We start from the raw sequence: 11609 nt of genomic DNA, 5'->3' as shown, positions 1-11609 counted from the left end.
AAAAAAAGCGAAGCTACTCGACGAATGAAAGCACGTGAGACACTCAAAAATAAATTTGCCCGAAGTTCGATCAGCTGTTACCAGCAGTCCAGTGTAATGACTGACATCCGCTTTCGACGCGTCAAAAACTAATGTTTTTTCACCTTTTCTTTCTTAAGGTAACTCCTGTTCTGCATGCTAGTCAAATGAGTGCTAAATTTTCAAAACTCTTTTAGACCAAGTTCAACGTACCGATTAAACTTATTGTCAGTAGATATGTATTCAAGCATATCTTATTAACGTGAAAAAATATTTAAAATGATAGTTTTGCAAAACTATCAACTGATCGATGCAAACTTCCATGATGACACATTTTCACGGGTATTCTTCAAAGAATCATCTGTATTTTTTAACCGATTTTATTGCACCAAGTCTCATTTTGTTCCTCAACTGATCCTCTGCGAATTCACCACGTAGATTTTCCTTTAAACTCATTCCTTCAGAAATTATGAATGAAAAAGTTTTTTCACTCAATGAACAATTTGATGCAACAGTGAAACGATCAGGTTAAAAAACAACTACATGGTGGATTCATAGAGGACCAGTTGAAGAACAAAATGAGACTTGTTGCAATAAAATCGATCAAAAAACGAAGATAATCCTTTGAAAAATACCAGTGAATATGTGTCGGCGTGGAAATTTGCATTTATCAGTTGATGATTTTGCAAAACTAGCGTTTTTAATATTTTTACATCTTAATAAGATATGCTCTAATACAAATCCACTAACAATACATTTAATCGGTACGTTAAACTTGGTCTAAAAACGTTTTGAAAATTCTTTTGAATCGCGTTTTGAATCTAATGGAAATCGAAAATTCCAACTTTAAGACTTGACATTTTGAAATATGCTAGAAATATACACCATGCATCTATTCCCGGAATTATTAGAGGATCTACCGTCTGGTTATCGAGAAATCAATGAACAAAAATCACATTTTTTAAGGGTTATACAGAGGCTCTTATGACAGGTACGCTCCCTGTGTGGTGATTTGAATTAAATGTAATAGGATCCTCCCAACTTTGAAGAGCCAAAAACGAAAATAAGAAAGTAGAATGTTTTTAGAGACAATGATGTCTTAAAAAAGCCTTGTTAACTTTGAAAATAACTTGGGAATGGGAAAAGAAAAAACACTTTGAGGTTAACGAGTAATAACGGCATAAACCGGGGAAGTTTCGACAATCCCATGAGCCAGCTGATTCAAAATATAGATATGCATACGCATGTAAATAGAAGATGACTGTTGTCACACTTTGCTTGACGATTTTACTACGAAAGTATTTTAACCGCTATCATAATATTCAAAATTTAACAATCTTAACAAATAAGTTACGCAAAATTTTAATAATTGGGAGAATAAATTTTAATCGTTTGTTTGTTCATCAAGAGAACAAAAAAGTTCAGTTGCTTTTTTGAATCACAAGTAACGCAAGATCTTCCTTAAAAGCCCCGCGTAAGGTACTGTTTTTTTTAAGGAACGGAATCTGTGATAAATTTTCTTCACGATATAAACTTTTCCGAAGCTCGATCGCCGTACAATTTTTTATTATTGCAAGTTCTCTCATATACCTTCACCGTACTTTATCGGACGGCCGAACTACTATAATAAAATTCCTACCCAAATGCCCTTGATTCGAGAAACGAACTACCGAAGCCCTGAAAATGCAGATCGAAGCGAATTTTTTAGCACCGAATAAACAAAAACCTCGATTATATCGATCTAGGATAATCGTTGAGTCGCGTGATCGCAAAAAACCTTTTACCAACAGGAACTGAAATGAGTCAAGCCGCAAACAGAGTATTTCCAAAGCGCAAATTCGAGATAAAAGCTTTGAAACAAAGTGCATCGTGGTCGGGCCAAAAATAAAATAATCGGGATGAGTGAACAAGGACGCGGATCTCCGTGTTACTCACAATCAATTATCACGCCAAATGTCAGAAAAGAATAAATAAACAAATATCAATAACTCGATTTTGCGTTAGCTTCGTGTTGGACGACGAGAACGCGTAGTTGGAATCGAAAAATTGCGGAGTGATGCACTTGCACGAGGTAATGCACGCATCCTTGCGCGCACCATCTTGCCCAGAGTTTACCGGTCCACTTATCGCTCTTTGTAATGCGCGTCACCGAACGTTTAGCGCGGTCTCGTTTGACGTCAAGACTTCGTATAAATGCTTCGGGAAGTCGTTCCCATCGAACAAACACTCGAAGCTTCTCAGTGTGCATTGAACCGAAAAGGATAAATTTTCAAAAAAATTCTTACCCTCTTTCTGTTGCCATCAAAACAACGGAAAGAATCACCGACGCTCGCAAATATTCGTGGGTATATCGAGACAAACATCGCAGAAATCGTCGCAACGGAAATACGATGGTAAGCAAATTACTCTTTACGGGGCACAATGGCAATCGACTTTCTCGGATTTTCAACATTTTTCTTCGTCCGCTGTAAACTCGCTGTTTTTCCAATCGATTCTTCAGCCCAAAATGAACTCTTTTTCGTGCTACCAACTCGCTCGTGAGTGCTTATTCAGAAAGTAAAATGAAATTTATTGTTTCCATTCGTAGAATTAATTCGTTGGAAAGCCGATGGTTTTTGTGCGAAAAAAGACAAAATCTGAGCCTCAATTGGATTGTAAATCAATGCATTTGTGGCTGACTTTGATCGGAGTTCGAGTTGTCCAAGAAAATTTAAAAAAAATTGCTTCCGCTGTGCCGGAGTATCGTTGTCGAGTTTCCCTGAAAACGTGTTTAAGCGCACTGCAAATGATCCGCCAAAATTCAAGGCTGAAAATCCCTCCGGACTCGAGGCACGAATAAAAATGAATTTTCCTCATTTTTTGTTCCAGGCATCGAAAGTGATTCGGTTGACGAGCCTCTTGGCGGTCGTTGGCCTCGCGACGCTCGTCAAATCCATGCCAACGTTGGAAGCCTCGACTGAAATTCCGACGTTCGACAAGATTCCGGATGAGCTGCTGCCGTCGTCGCGCCAAAAAGTGAGTCCCGAGGTCGACGTTCTCATATTCGGTTCGCCGATGATGATCAACAAACGAAGCGTCATGGGAGCCCACGAGAAGGCCAATTTGGAAGCGATCCCGAAAGAGAGCAACGAGAGAATCGTCAGCGAGGAGGAGACCCAGGACGACCTGGAAACCGCCGCCGGCACGAACGTGCTTCGACCCCTGTTCGTTTATCGGCAGCAACTGGCTTATCGCGAGCGCGCGAGGAAGGCAGGTCGACGTTCGGCGCCAAATATCTGATAGATCGAGCACTCCCTCTAGTTTTAATGAGCACCAAAGACTGAACTGACGCGACAAGGATCCGAGACCGGATCCGCATCTTGGACGTTTACTTCGATTGCAACTTTCTTCGATAAATTGTACACTCGAAGAAGTCAAATGTTGAATAAATCCAAAACGAAGATAAAAATGAGAATAAATCAGATGGAGGGTACCATTTTATTATTGTAATCCGCAGAATAATCACGAGGAAAAACCTCCATCGCTGAAAAGCGAACTTCGCACTAATTTTAATACGTATGTACAAGAAAACAGAAGCGAGCGACTATCAACTATTTTTATGTACACGAGCCCGTGGAATCGTCGGTTTCACTTTCAGCCAGGAAAAACAGGGTAAATGCGTAGTTTGCCAAAGCCGCTGTTGCGTTGTTCGTTCTCAATCGAATCGCTTCTTCTCGAAGGGCGCTGTCGAGGGTGGTAGAACTCGTTGTACCTGGAGAGATCCCGGGGAGGCGGTGCGTCGCGAGCGACGCGAGCGAGAACGACGTTCGGGTCGAGAAGAATGTCCTCGGAGAGGAGATCGACGGGGAGTTTGGGCTGCTCGTGGTGGCCGAGATTCTGCCCGGATTCGTCGGAGCCCGGGGCGACGGTGGTCGAGGGAGGCGAGCTCGAATCGTCGTCGGTCAAGGACTCGTCGCTCGTGCTCGTCGAACCGTAGATCGAGGTCGACTGACCGAGTTCGGTGCTAATCGACTCCGAGGAGAGCTCCTCCGAGGTGGTGGAGGCTGAGTCATCGCCGAGCACTCCGGAGACGAGGATCGACGCGACGATTGTCAGGAGTATCGATGCTCCGGGCAGATTCATGTTCGCCGAAAGTACAGGAGCTCGGTAGCACGTCGAAATGGTATCGCGCGGTGGTTCTTAGACTTCTGAAAGCTCGGCAGCACCGACGAGTCTCTTTTATATGCTGGCAGAGGCGCAAACGGAGTTTGGCCTTTTCCACGAAGCCCCGTCTCCCTAATGACTCGCTAAATGGGATACACGCGTTCGCAACTGGCGAGGCAACTGGCGCGATTGTATTTCGAGGCGAGGAGAGCCTCGGCCGATCTCTTCTGTCCTTTATGCGGCGTTCTCGCGCAGGCATGTGCCGAGGAAAATGTCGTTATTTCCGATAGCCTTGGCCCCCGAAGATCCCCCTTAATCCGGAGTTCCGTTAGCCGCTCTTCGGAGATGCGTTAGCGGAGCGGCGTTAATTATCTCCGTCGCAGTAGCACCCTTGCGAGTGCCTCGCCTCACTCTTCGTTGCTGCGCCAGGAGATAACGAAACTTATAAAAGCTCGGCCTCGACGAGGCCCCGAATTTAGTCGGGTTCTCGGGAGCTCGTTGCCGTCCTCGTCAACGAGATCAAATTCTTCTCGAACTTCTGCTCATTCCGGATCATCGACTTTCCCGGCAGAAGCATCCTTCGCGCACAGAAATAATGAATCGACGGACCAAGGTACGTGAAACGAACGCTCGTAGGCATCTCCGACTTTTGCGATTCCTTGGGAATCTCAGCCATTGTCTCATTGTGTGTCTTAGAATCGTGTGGGTTTCTTGATGCCCGATCGTTCGCCGGTGTTAATAATTATCCTCTTCCGCTATTTCACAACAGTTTATCACCCCGCTCTCCTCCTCGCTTTTGTCTTTGCGTGTGTTTCTCCTACGAACACCGGATGCATCATTTTAATTTGCTACCGCCCGCGAATCCCGTTAATTTACGACTTTTTTTAAGTTTGCTGCTTCAAACTTTTGAGGTGAATAGATGTCTGTGAAAATGTTTCTATTTGATGATGAATATCTCCTGGATTTACTGTTTCAAGGAAAACCGAGATTGCCCAATCCATTTTGGAGAAATTCAATGTCAAAGTTGAGTTAAAACGTCATTTCACTTTTGCTTCAATCACTCTTATCAATGAAGAAATTCGTTTGAAAAACGACAGTTCGGATCAGGACGATATATAGAATGATTTTACTGCAAAAAAACAGATAGCTTACCGCCTTAAGGAGGCTCGCTAGCGACGATACAATGTTCCCATGCTAAACCATGTTAAATACATTAAAAATTTCAAAATCATAAGAATTTAATAAAATTTGGTGAACATATTCTTTAGTGCCAAATTTGACAATATAAATTTTTTAAGATTTATCTTCTGTACAATTATCGAGTAATTGATCACTAAAGTTCACGTGTATAAGCATGGCGTTTCCACATATATAGGTATACATTCCGGGCATAAGAAATCTGCTTTAATGCGTAATTACTCGATAACTAAGCAGAAGAAAATTTTGAAAAAAATTGTAGTTTCGCACTTGATGTTGAAGAACATTATCACGAAATTTGATCAATTTCTAATAATTTAGACTTTTGTACCATACATCGTTAATAACTTCCAAAAACGCCGGGCCAAAGAAGTCACACGTACACAGAGGCATAGGACTCGCTGCATTTAACCCAACAGTTGAGTACGATGAAGTAACGCAACGTTGCAAAACTTTGTCTTTTTATTTCAACGCAATTTTCAATAACCGAGAATAAATTAGTCAACCTTAAGTGATTAAAATGAACGTGTATTTCTGAATAATAATTAACATCATCATTCAACAACCTTAAAGCCTTAAAGTTAGTCAGCGACATTCGTATGTTTACACCGGCCATTAGGAAGAAACTCAAAATCTCGGCCACTCGCTTCTCGCTCGAAATAAATTGCTCATCGAAACGAGACTGACGCGTACATCCTTTTTTCGATCGGTGCATTAGCATGATGGTTTTTCCAGTAGCTCGCGCGAATCAAGAAAATAAACCTCCTGATTACAGGCGCTCCAGATTTTTTGCACTCTCGCTTGCATGGTCGTCAGCTTCTCGGGGAAATCGAACGGAGCGCCGGTAAGTTCCGATGAACCAGCCGACCGTACCGCTCCCGTCGTCGCTGACAGCACTCCTGGAAGTTCGACTCCGTTGGTAAGCATCTCCAGGAAAGCCTGGCTGAAGGCTAACAGAAAAATGATCGAAAATTGTTGATTAGCACACTGGGAAAAGAAGTTTGCTGATTCAAGAAAAGTTTGAACCAACAAACTTCGTGTGCTCGCTACCATTCGTTGGTCCATCAAAAAACTGCGTTGCATGAAGAAATTTTTTTCTTCCCTGCCCGTAGTCCCAATGCTGAGAAATCGGCGTGACGTTTTGGCCAATTATTGCTGAGCGAACTGTCAATTTTCATGAAAATAATGAAAAAGCTCCGACAATGAAAATACTTTTGAATTCCCTCCTGAAAGTTGAGATTCCACTCAACTATCGTTACGAAAAATCTCGCAGTGATTTCGTATCCCGACTCTTGAGGTGCGAATTAAATTTTCCAGTCAGACTAATACGTTTTAATATCCCGCCTCTCATCCTTCTTGCATAACGTTCATGACGAGAATAAATTGGCTTTGAAAATGTATGTATACATGACTAACGAGATCTAATTCATTAAATTGAGATCTAACTGAGCGAAGGACTCTCCTTATCAAGGCTCGGATCAAATGATTCTTCAGAGAATGAAGTCGCACTCGAAATAGTGAAGGACGTTAATGAAATTAAATGTAATAAATAATACGTAATAACTCATCCCGTTCGAGCACATACGGAAATAACCTTGAATTTGTAATTACGATTTTCAGATAGTTTTCAAGTTCGATTTTCAGAACTTTTCCAGCTTGAAAATTGATGGCTGTCTGCAAATTGTTCGACTTTGTTCAATTTACTATGCTTGAATGACGATAAATTTGATAATAATTATCAAATTATTATGCATTATTGAATTGTTAATATTGGTGGAGAAAATTGTTGGCCAGGATCAGCAGTAAATTTGCTCATCGAGTAGAGGAGACCGGGACTGGTTGGCCAACCTTCAAACTATTGCTTGTAAACAAGGAATTAAAGACGACTCCAAAAACCAAATGGTTGTTTCGAATAGAAACAACCTTTCTCTGTGTCAAATAAAAATTTGAATTTTTAAATGTAAAACGAAATGAGTTATCGCATCGCTTTTTTGACGAACCATTTTCGTGTCAACCGACGGTCGGGGCAAGTTGGCACAAGCATTGAAGCAAGTTCATTATGATATACCGTTTTTACCTGACAATCAACTTCGGATTAGTGAAATTAATAAAAACGAATAGGTATCAATATTATTTATTTGATGATTCAAACAATGAGGTTTAGTCTCCAGTTAATATACTTTCGAAATGATAAGAATAGCTATAGAATTGCTGATTCTAATATTTGGCGATTCGAATGTATAATTGTCAAATTTTTGTAAAACCATTATTCGACTATGAGGTTTCTCATTATTTTTTTCGATATTAAAAGCCCTAGAAAAATTGATCTGTCCAAATATTATCATTCGAAGTTTCTATCTTCGAGATTTTAATTGTTCGAAAATTCCGTCATTCGAAAAATTTATCCCCACCCAACGAATACAAAATGCTGACATAAGTAGAGATAATTTTTTCTCCACAAGTGTAAAAAAGAAGAATATTTGATCCTCATCCTTGTCATCACAATCAGAACTACAGTTTCTACACACAGAACATTATGTTTTTACTGGCACACCTCGAGTGGGCCCATTTAGAGCACGCATGGACGTCGACACATATGCGGCGTCAGCCAGAGCTCCATACCACTGTTGGCTTACTTATCCCACGCTGTTTTTGTTAGCGACAAAACGTTCCACCAGCAAATTATAGTGATAATTGAGAAAAAATACTGTGCACAATTATAGTTCAATATACGGACTTTCATGCAGAGGATTATTGTAATAATTTGAAAAAAATTAAGGATATATTGCACAGGCGATACAATGTTGCCATGCTAAACCATGCTAAAAACATAAAAAAATTCAAAATGATCAGAATTTTATAAAATTTGGTGAACATATTCTTTAGTGCCAAATTTGACAATACAAATTTTTTAAGATTTTTCTTCTGTACAGTTATCGAGTAATTGATCACTAAAGTTCACGTGTATAAGCATAGCGTTTCCATATATATAGGTATACATTCCGGGCATAAGAAATCTGCTTTAATGCGTAATTACTCGATAACTAAACAGAAGAAAATTTTAATTTGTGTTTTCGCACTTGATGTTGAAGAATATTATCACCAAATTTGATCAATTTCTAATTATTTCGACTTTTGTATCATTCACCCTTAAAGGCAGCAAAACACATGAAAGGGGGTATATTTACATTCTGTAGTTTGGATGTTATTTTTTATTAGTCAACTTACCCTTTGGTTTCTCCTATGCAGGTTTTCACGTTCACGTACGAACCCCCTTCACGATTCTTCCATTTTATATCTTCTTTTATATCAGATCGATTCAGCAGATTCTTTTTTCAATAGACGATTGATCGTGACTCGGAGCTTTTCGTCTTTTGTGATATTTCATGTCAACGAAAACGGGAATTAGAGTTTTTGGGGTGCAGCAACAACACGGAGAGACTTTTATAGCAAAAATTACTATGTTTTTATAGTAACGTCGGACCACATCGATATTATAATAATAATCGCTACAGAGTGTGCCAAATAATGCAAAAGTTTGGGGAACCATTGGCACAGTTCATAGTAAATAACGCGCTGTACCATATCAAAAATGAACACCCAGCGAATTTTCATCAAAAACATAGTAAATAATGAAGTGATTTGACGAAAATTTAGGAGATAACGTAGCAGTCGTTTCTCTGTGCTGTACGAAAAATTGCATAGTTTCGTATTTTCCCTTTTACCGCACTGAATTTTGCTCAATAACATAGCAAAATTCATGCGCCCACCAATTATACGAGGCGTCGCTCCGTATAAACATGAAAATTAGCCAGTGGCACATAGTAAAATTTCAAGCAATTTGTCCAGTCGAATTCACCAGTTTTTAACATTTCGCCAAAGAAGCGAGTGACATTCGGATGTCGATACATCGTTCGATGTAAGAATGTCGCAGATCTAAATTTAGCCTGTCGTACATAGTAAAATTTGAGAGAACTGCTTTCGGCATCAAAATTGCTATGCACTTTGGTGAAATGTAATAGAATGGCGATATAGAAGAGCGCTGCTGCAAAACATAGAAAATTTTTCTAGCAAATTCATCCGAAATATTCGCACAAAAGTTTCTCCGTGAACATTTTGGGTGCTCGAAAGATTTTGCAGTACACGAACTCACGAGAGAGCGGTCGAGAATTTCAGAATACTTCTGACACAACTTCGCTCCATATACAAAGGTCGCCACGAATGCCACAGTTCCGAAATTCTCGAGCGACCTCGTGGCATTTGATATCGGGGGCGAAGAGCACTAAAGAGAACTTTTGATTTTTGTGTGACGAACGCGTGCAGGTTGCACAAGTGGGATACCTGGAGGACAGAAAAGACGTGAAAACTGGTGAGAATGCGGGAGTTCCGAGCAGCGATGCCGCTAACGGAATTTTAGTGCCGGTCGTATCGGTCGTGAATCCTCAAGATTCTGCAGCGAAAGCCCCGAATCCTTTGGTCGCTTTATTGCCAGCTCCACCGCAGACAAAGCTGTCGAGCGATGCGGAAAAGCCTCCGGTCATCACGACTCTCCCCATCGTTCCGATATTCGATCAGGCAGAATCTGCTCCGAAGCCAGAGCAGGTAAATGGACGAGTGACGAACCCCACCGCGTAAACGCGGGGTCACGACGGATCTTTTTGTTTTATCGATAATCCAAGACTCTTCGCGACATTGCATAGCTTTAGATTCCAGCGAAGTTTCCTTCGCCGAGTTCTTATTCGTAAGAAATTTTTACCGGGGATTCGATACTGCTTCTAAAAAATTGTCCACTTTCATTCAAAAACTGGCGACGTGCGTGTCCTAAACTTTATTGGCTGGGGGGATGCTCCAAAGGGGAAAACCCAGAGAGCACATTGATGTACTATATTCGCAGATCCGGTCTCCTCGCGACGCGTTAACACGGACGCCAAGGAGCACCAGCCTTTCTCACAACGCCGATTCCTCCGAGACGATGGACGTCGCAGAAGACATCGTGTTTAGACCTCTCTTCAGAATCCGTCAGAATGCTCCAAGAAACTCGCCGTACTCGGCTAACAATTTGCGCAGGCAAAACGCCCTTCGACGTTACAATGTCAACGGTTATTATCGACTGCCCTATCAACAGCCTCGTTACACAAATTATAACTCCGATTATGACAACGATAGTTGAGGAGTTTCGGTACAGTCGATACAATGTTGTCGTGCTAAGCCATGTTAAGAACATAAAAAAATTCAAAGAGTTCAGAATTTTATAAAATTTGGTGAACACGTTATTTAGTACCAAATTCGACAGTACATATTCTTTTTAGATTTTTCTTCTGCACCGTTATCGAGTTATTGAACTCGAAAGATCACGTGTATGAGCATAGCGTTTTAATATATGTAAGTATACATTCCGGGCATAAGAACTTTGCTTTAAGGAAGTTGAGGCTGTACAATCATTTTTTTTACCCAAAAGTTATGACCTGTACCTTTCAAAAGTTAGACCAGTTTACAGTTTGGCAATGTTGCATACACTTTAATTAAAGAAAAGTTGGGGAAAAAAGGACGAAAAACTGGTGAAAGCTCAGTCGAAAACACGAACGGTGACGATCCTAGCCTCAAAAAACTGCACGGGAAAGAGTTTATTATTATTAATATAATCTCAGCAAATCTCCTAATAAATCTGAAAGAAATTGACATTATTCAACAAGCCTTGCTCATGTTGCTCAAAAAATTTCATATTTTTAGCATCATTTTTAACGAAGATATCACTGAATGTGTGTTGACTTCCATAAGATTACATGTTATTTGGCTCAAATTGTTATTGATTTTTCTCAACAACGACGCTCCTAAACTGTCTGAAAATTTAACTGATTTTTTTTTACACTTCACTTTATAAGATGCAATCGGTTTAAAAGCGATGACATCATTTTCATTCTAATGCCTCAACTTCCTTAATGCTTTATTACTCGATAACTAAGTAGAAGAAAATTTCGAAAAAATTGAGCTTCTGCACGTTATGTTGAAGAACATAATCACCAAGTTTTATAAATTTCTTAACATTTTTTGACATTTGTTCGATTCTCCAGCGATCGATGCTCAAAATATGAATTTGAGGTCGGATTACCGAGAAAAATTCAATCATTTTTATTCATATTTTTGCACGATCGATGGCTCAACATAATTGAATTAGAAACGAAAATTTCTGAGTCGCGGATTCGCAGTAACTCGTTTTTCCGAACACGCTTTTGGTGCTTCGAGGAAAAAAA

General features: G+C 40.3%; 2 protein-coding genes across 2 annotated transcripts; both read left to right on the top strand.

Moving 5' to 3' along the window:
- The first annotated feature begins 2141 nt into the window (after positions 1–2141).
- On the top strand, positions 2142–3482 carry LOC122415376 (uncharacterized). Its single transcript, XM_043427465.1, has 2 exons — positions 2142–2411; positions 2887–3482. The coding sequence occupies exons 1-2, from the start codon at positions 2157–2159 to the stop codon at positions 3295–3297; spliced, it is 666 nt and encodes a 221-aa protein (XP_043283400.1). The 5' UTR covers positions 2142–2156; the 3' UTR covers positions 3298–3482.
- A 1115-nt stretch (positions 3483–4597) lies between these two features.
- Positions 4598–10856, top strand: LOC122415366 (uncharacterized). The gene is made up of 4 exons (XM_043427455.1): positions 4598–4774; positions 6134–6277; positions 9682–9960; positions 10253–10856. The coding sequence occupies exons 1-4, from the start codon at positions 4757–4759 to the stop codon at positions 10526–10528; spliced, it is 717 nt and encodes a 238-aa protein (XP_043283390.1). The 5' UTR covers positions 4598–4756; the 3' UTR covers positions 10529–10856.
- Positions 10857–11609: the final 753 nt, after the last annotated feature.

The sequence above is a fragment of the Venturia canescens genome, chromosome 1 (genome assembly GCF_019457755.1).
Source record: "Venturia canescens isolate UGA chromosome 1, ASM1945775v1, whole genome shotgun sequence".
Classification (NCBI taxonomy): Eukaryota; Metazoa; Arthropoda; class Insecta; order Hymenoptera; family Ichneumonidae; genus Venturia; species Venturia canescens.
Note: the sequence above shows the minus strand (reverse complement) of the source record. Positions and strands in the feature narration are given on the sequence as shown.

Bases quoted from the DNA above. Each gene is read 5' to 3' on its own strand.
- LOC122415366 (XM_043427455.1), top strand. The intron at 6,278-9,681 runs GTAAGCATCTCC...GAACGCGTGCAG, and splicing joins CTGGAAGTTCGACTCCGTTG to GTTGCACAAGTGGGATACCT. The intron at 9,961-10,252 runs GTAAATGGACGA...CTATATTCGCAG, and splicing joins CTGCTCCGAAGCCAGAGCAG to ATCCGGTCTCCTCGCGACGC.
- LOC122415376 (XM_043427465.1), top strand. From the start codon at position 2,157: ATGCGCGTCACCGAACGTTTAGCGCGGTCTCGTTTGACGTCAAGACTT. The intron at 2,412-2,886 runs GTAAGCAAATTA...TTTTTGTTCCAG, and splicing joins GTCGCAACGGAAATACGATG to GCATCGAAAGTGATTCGGTT.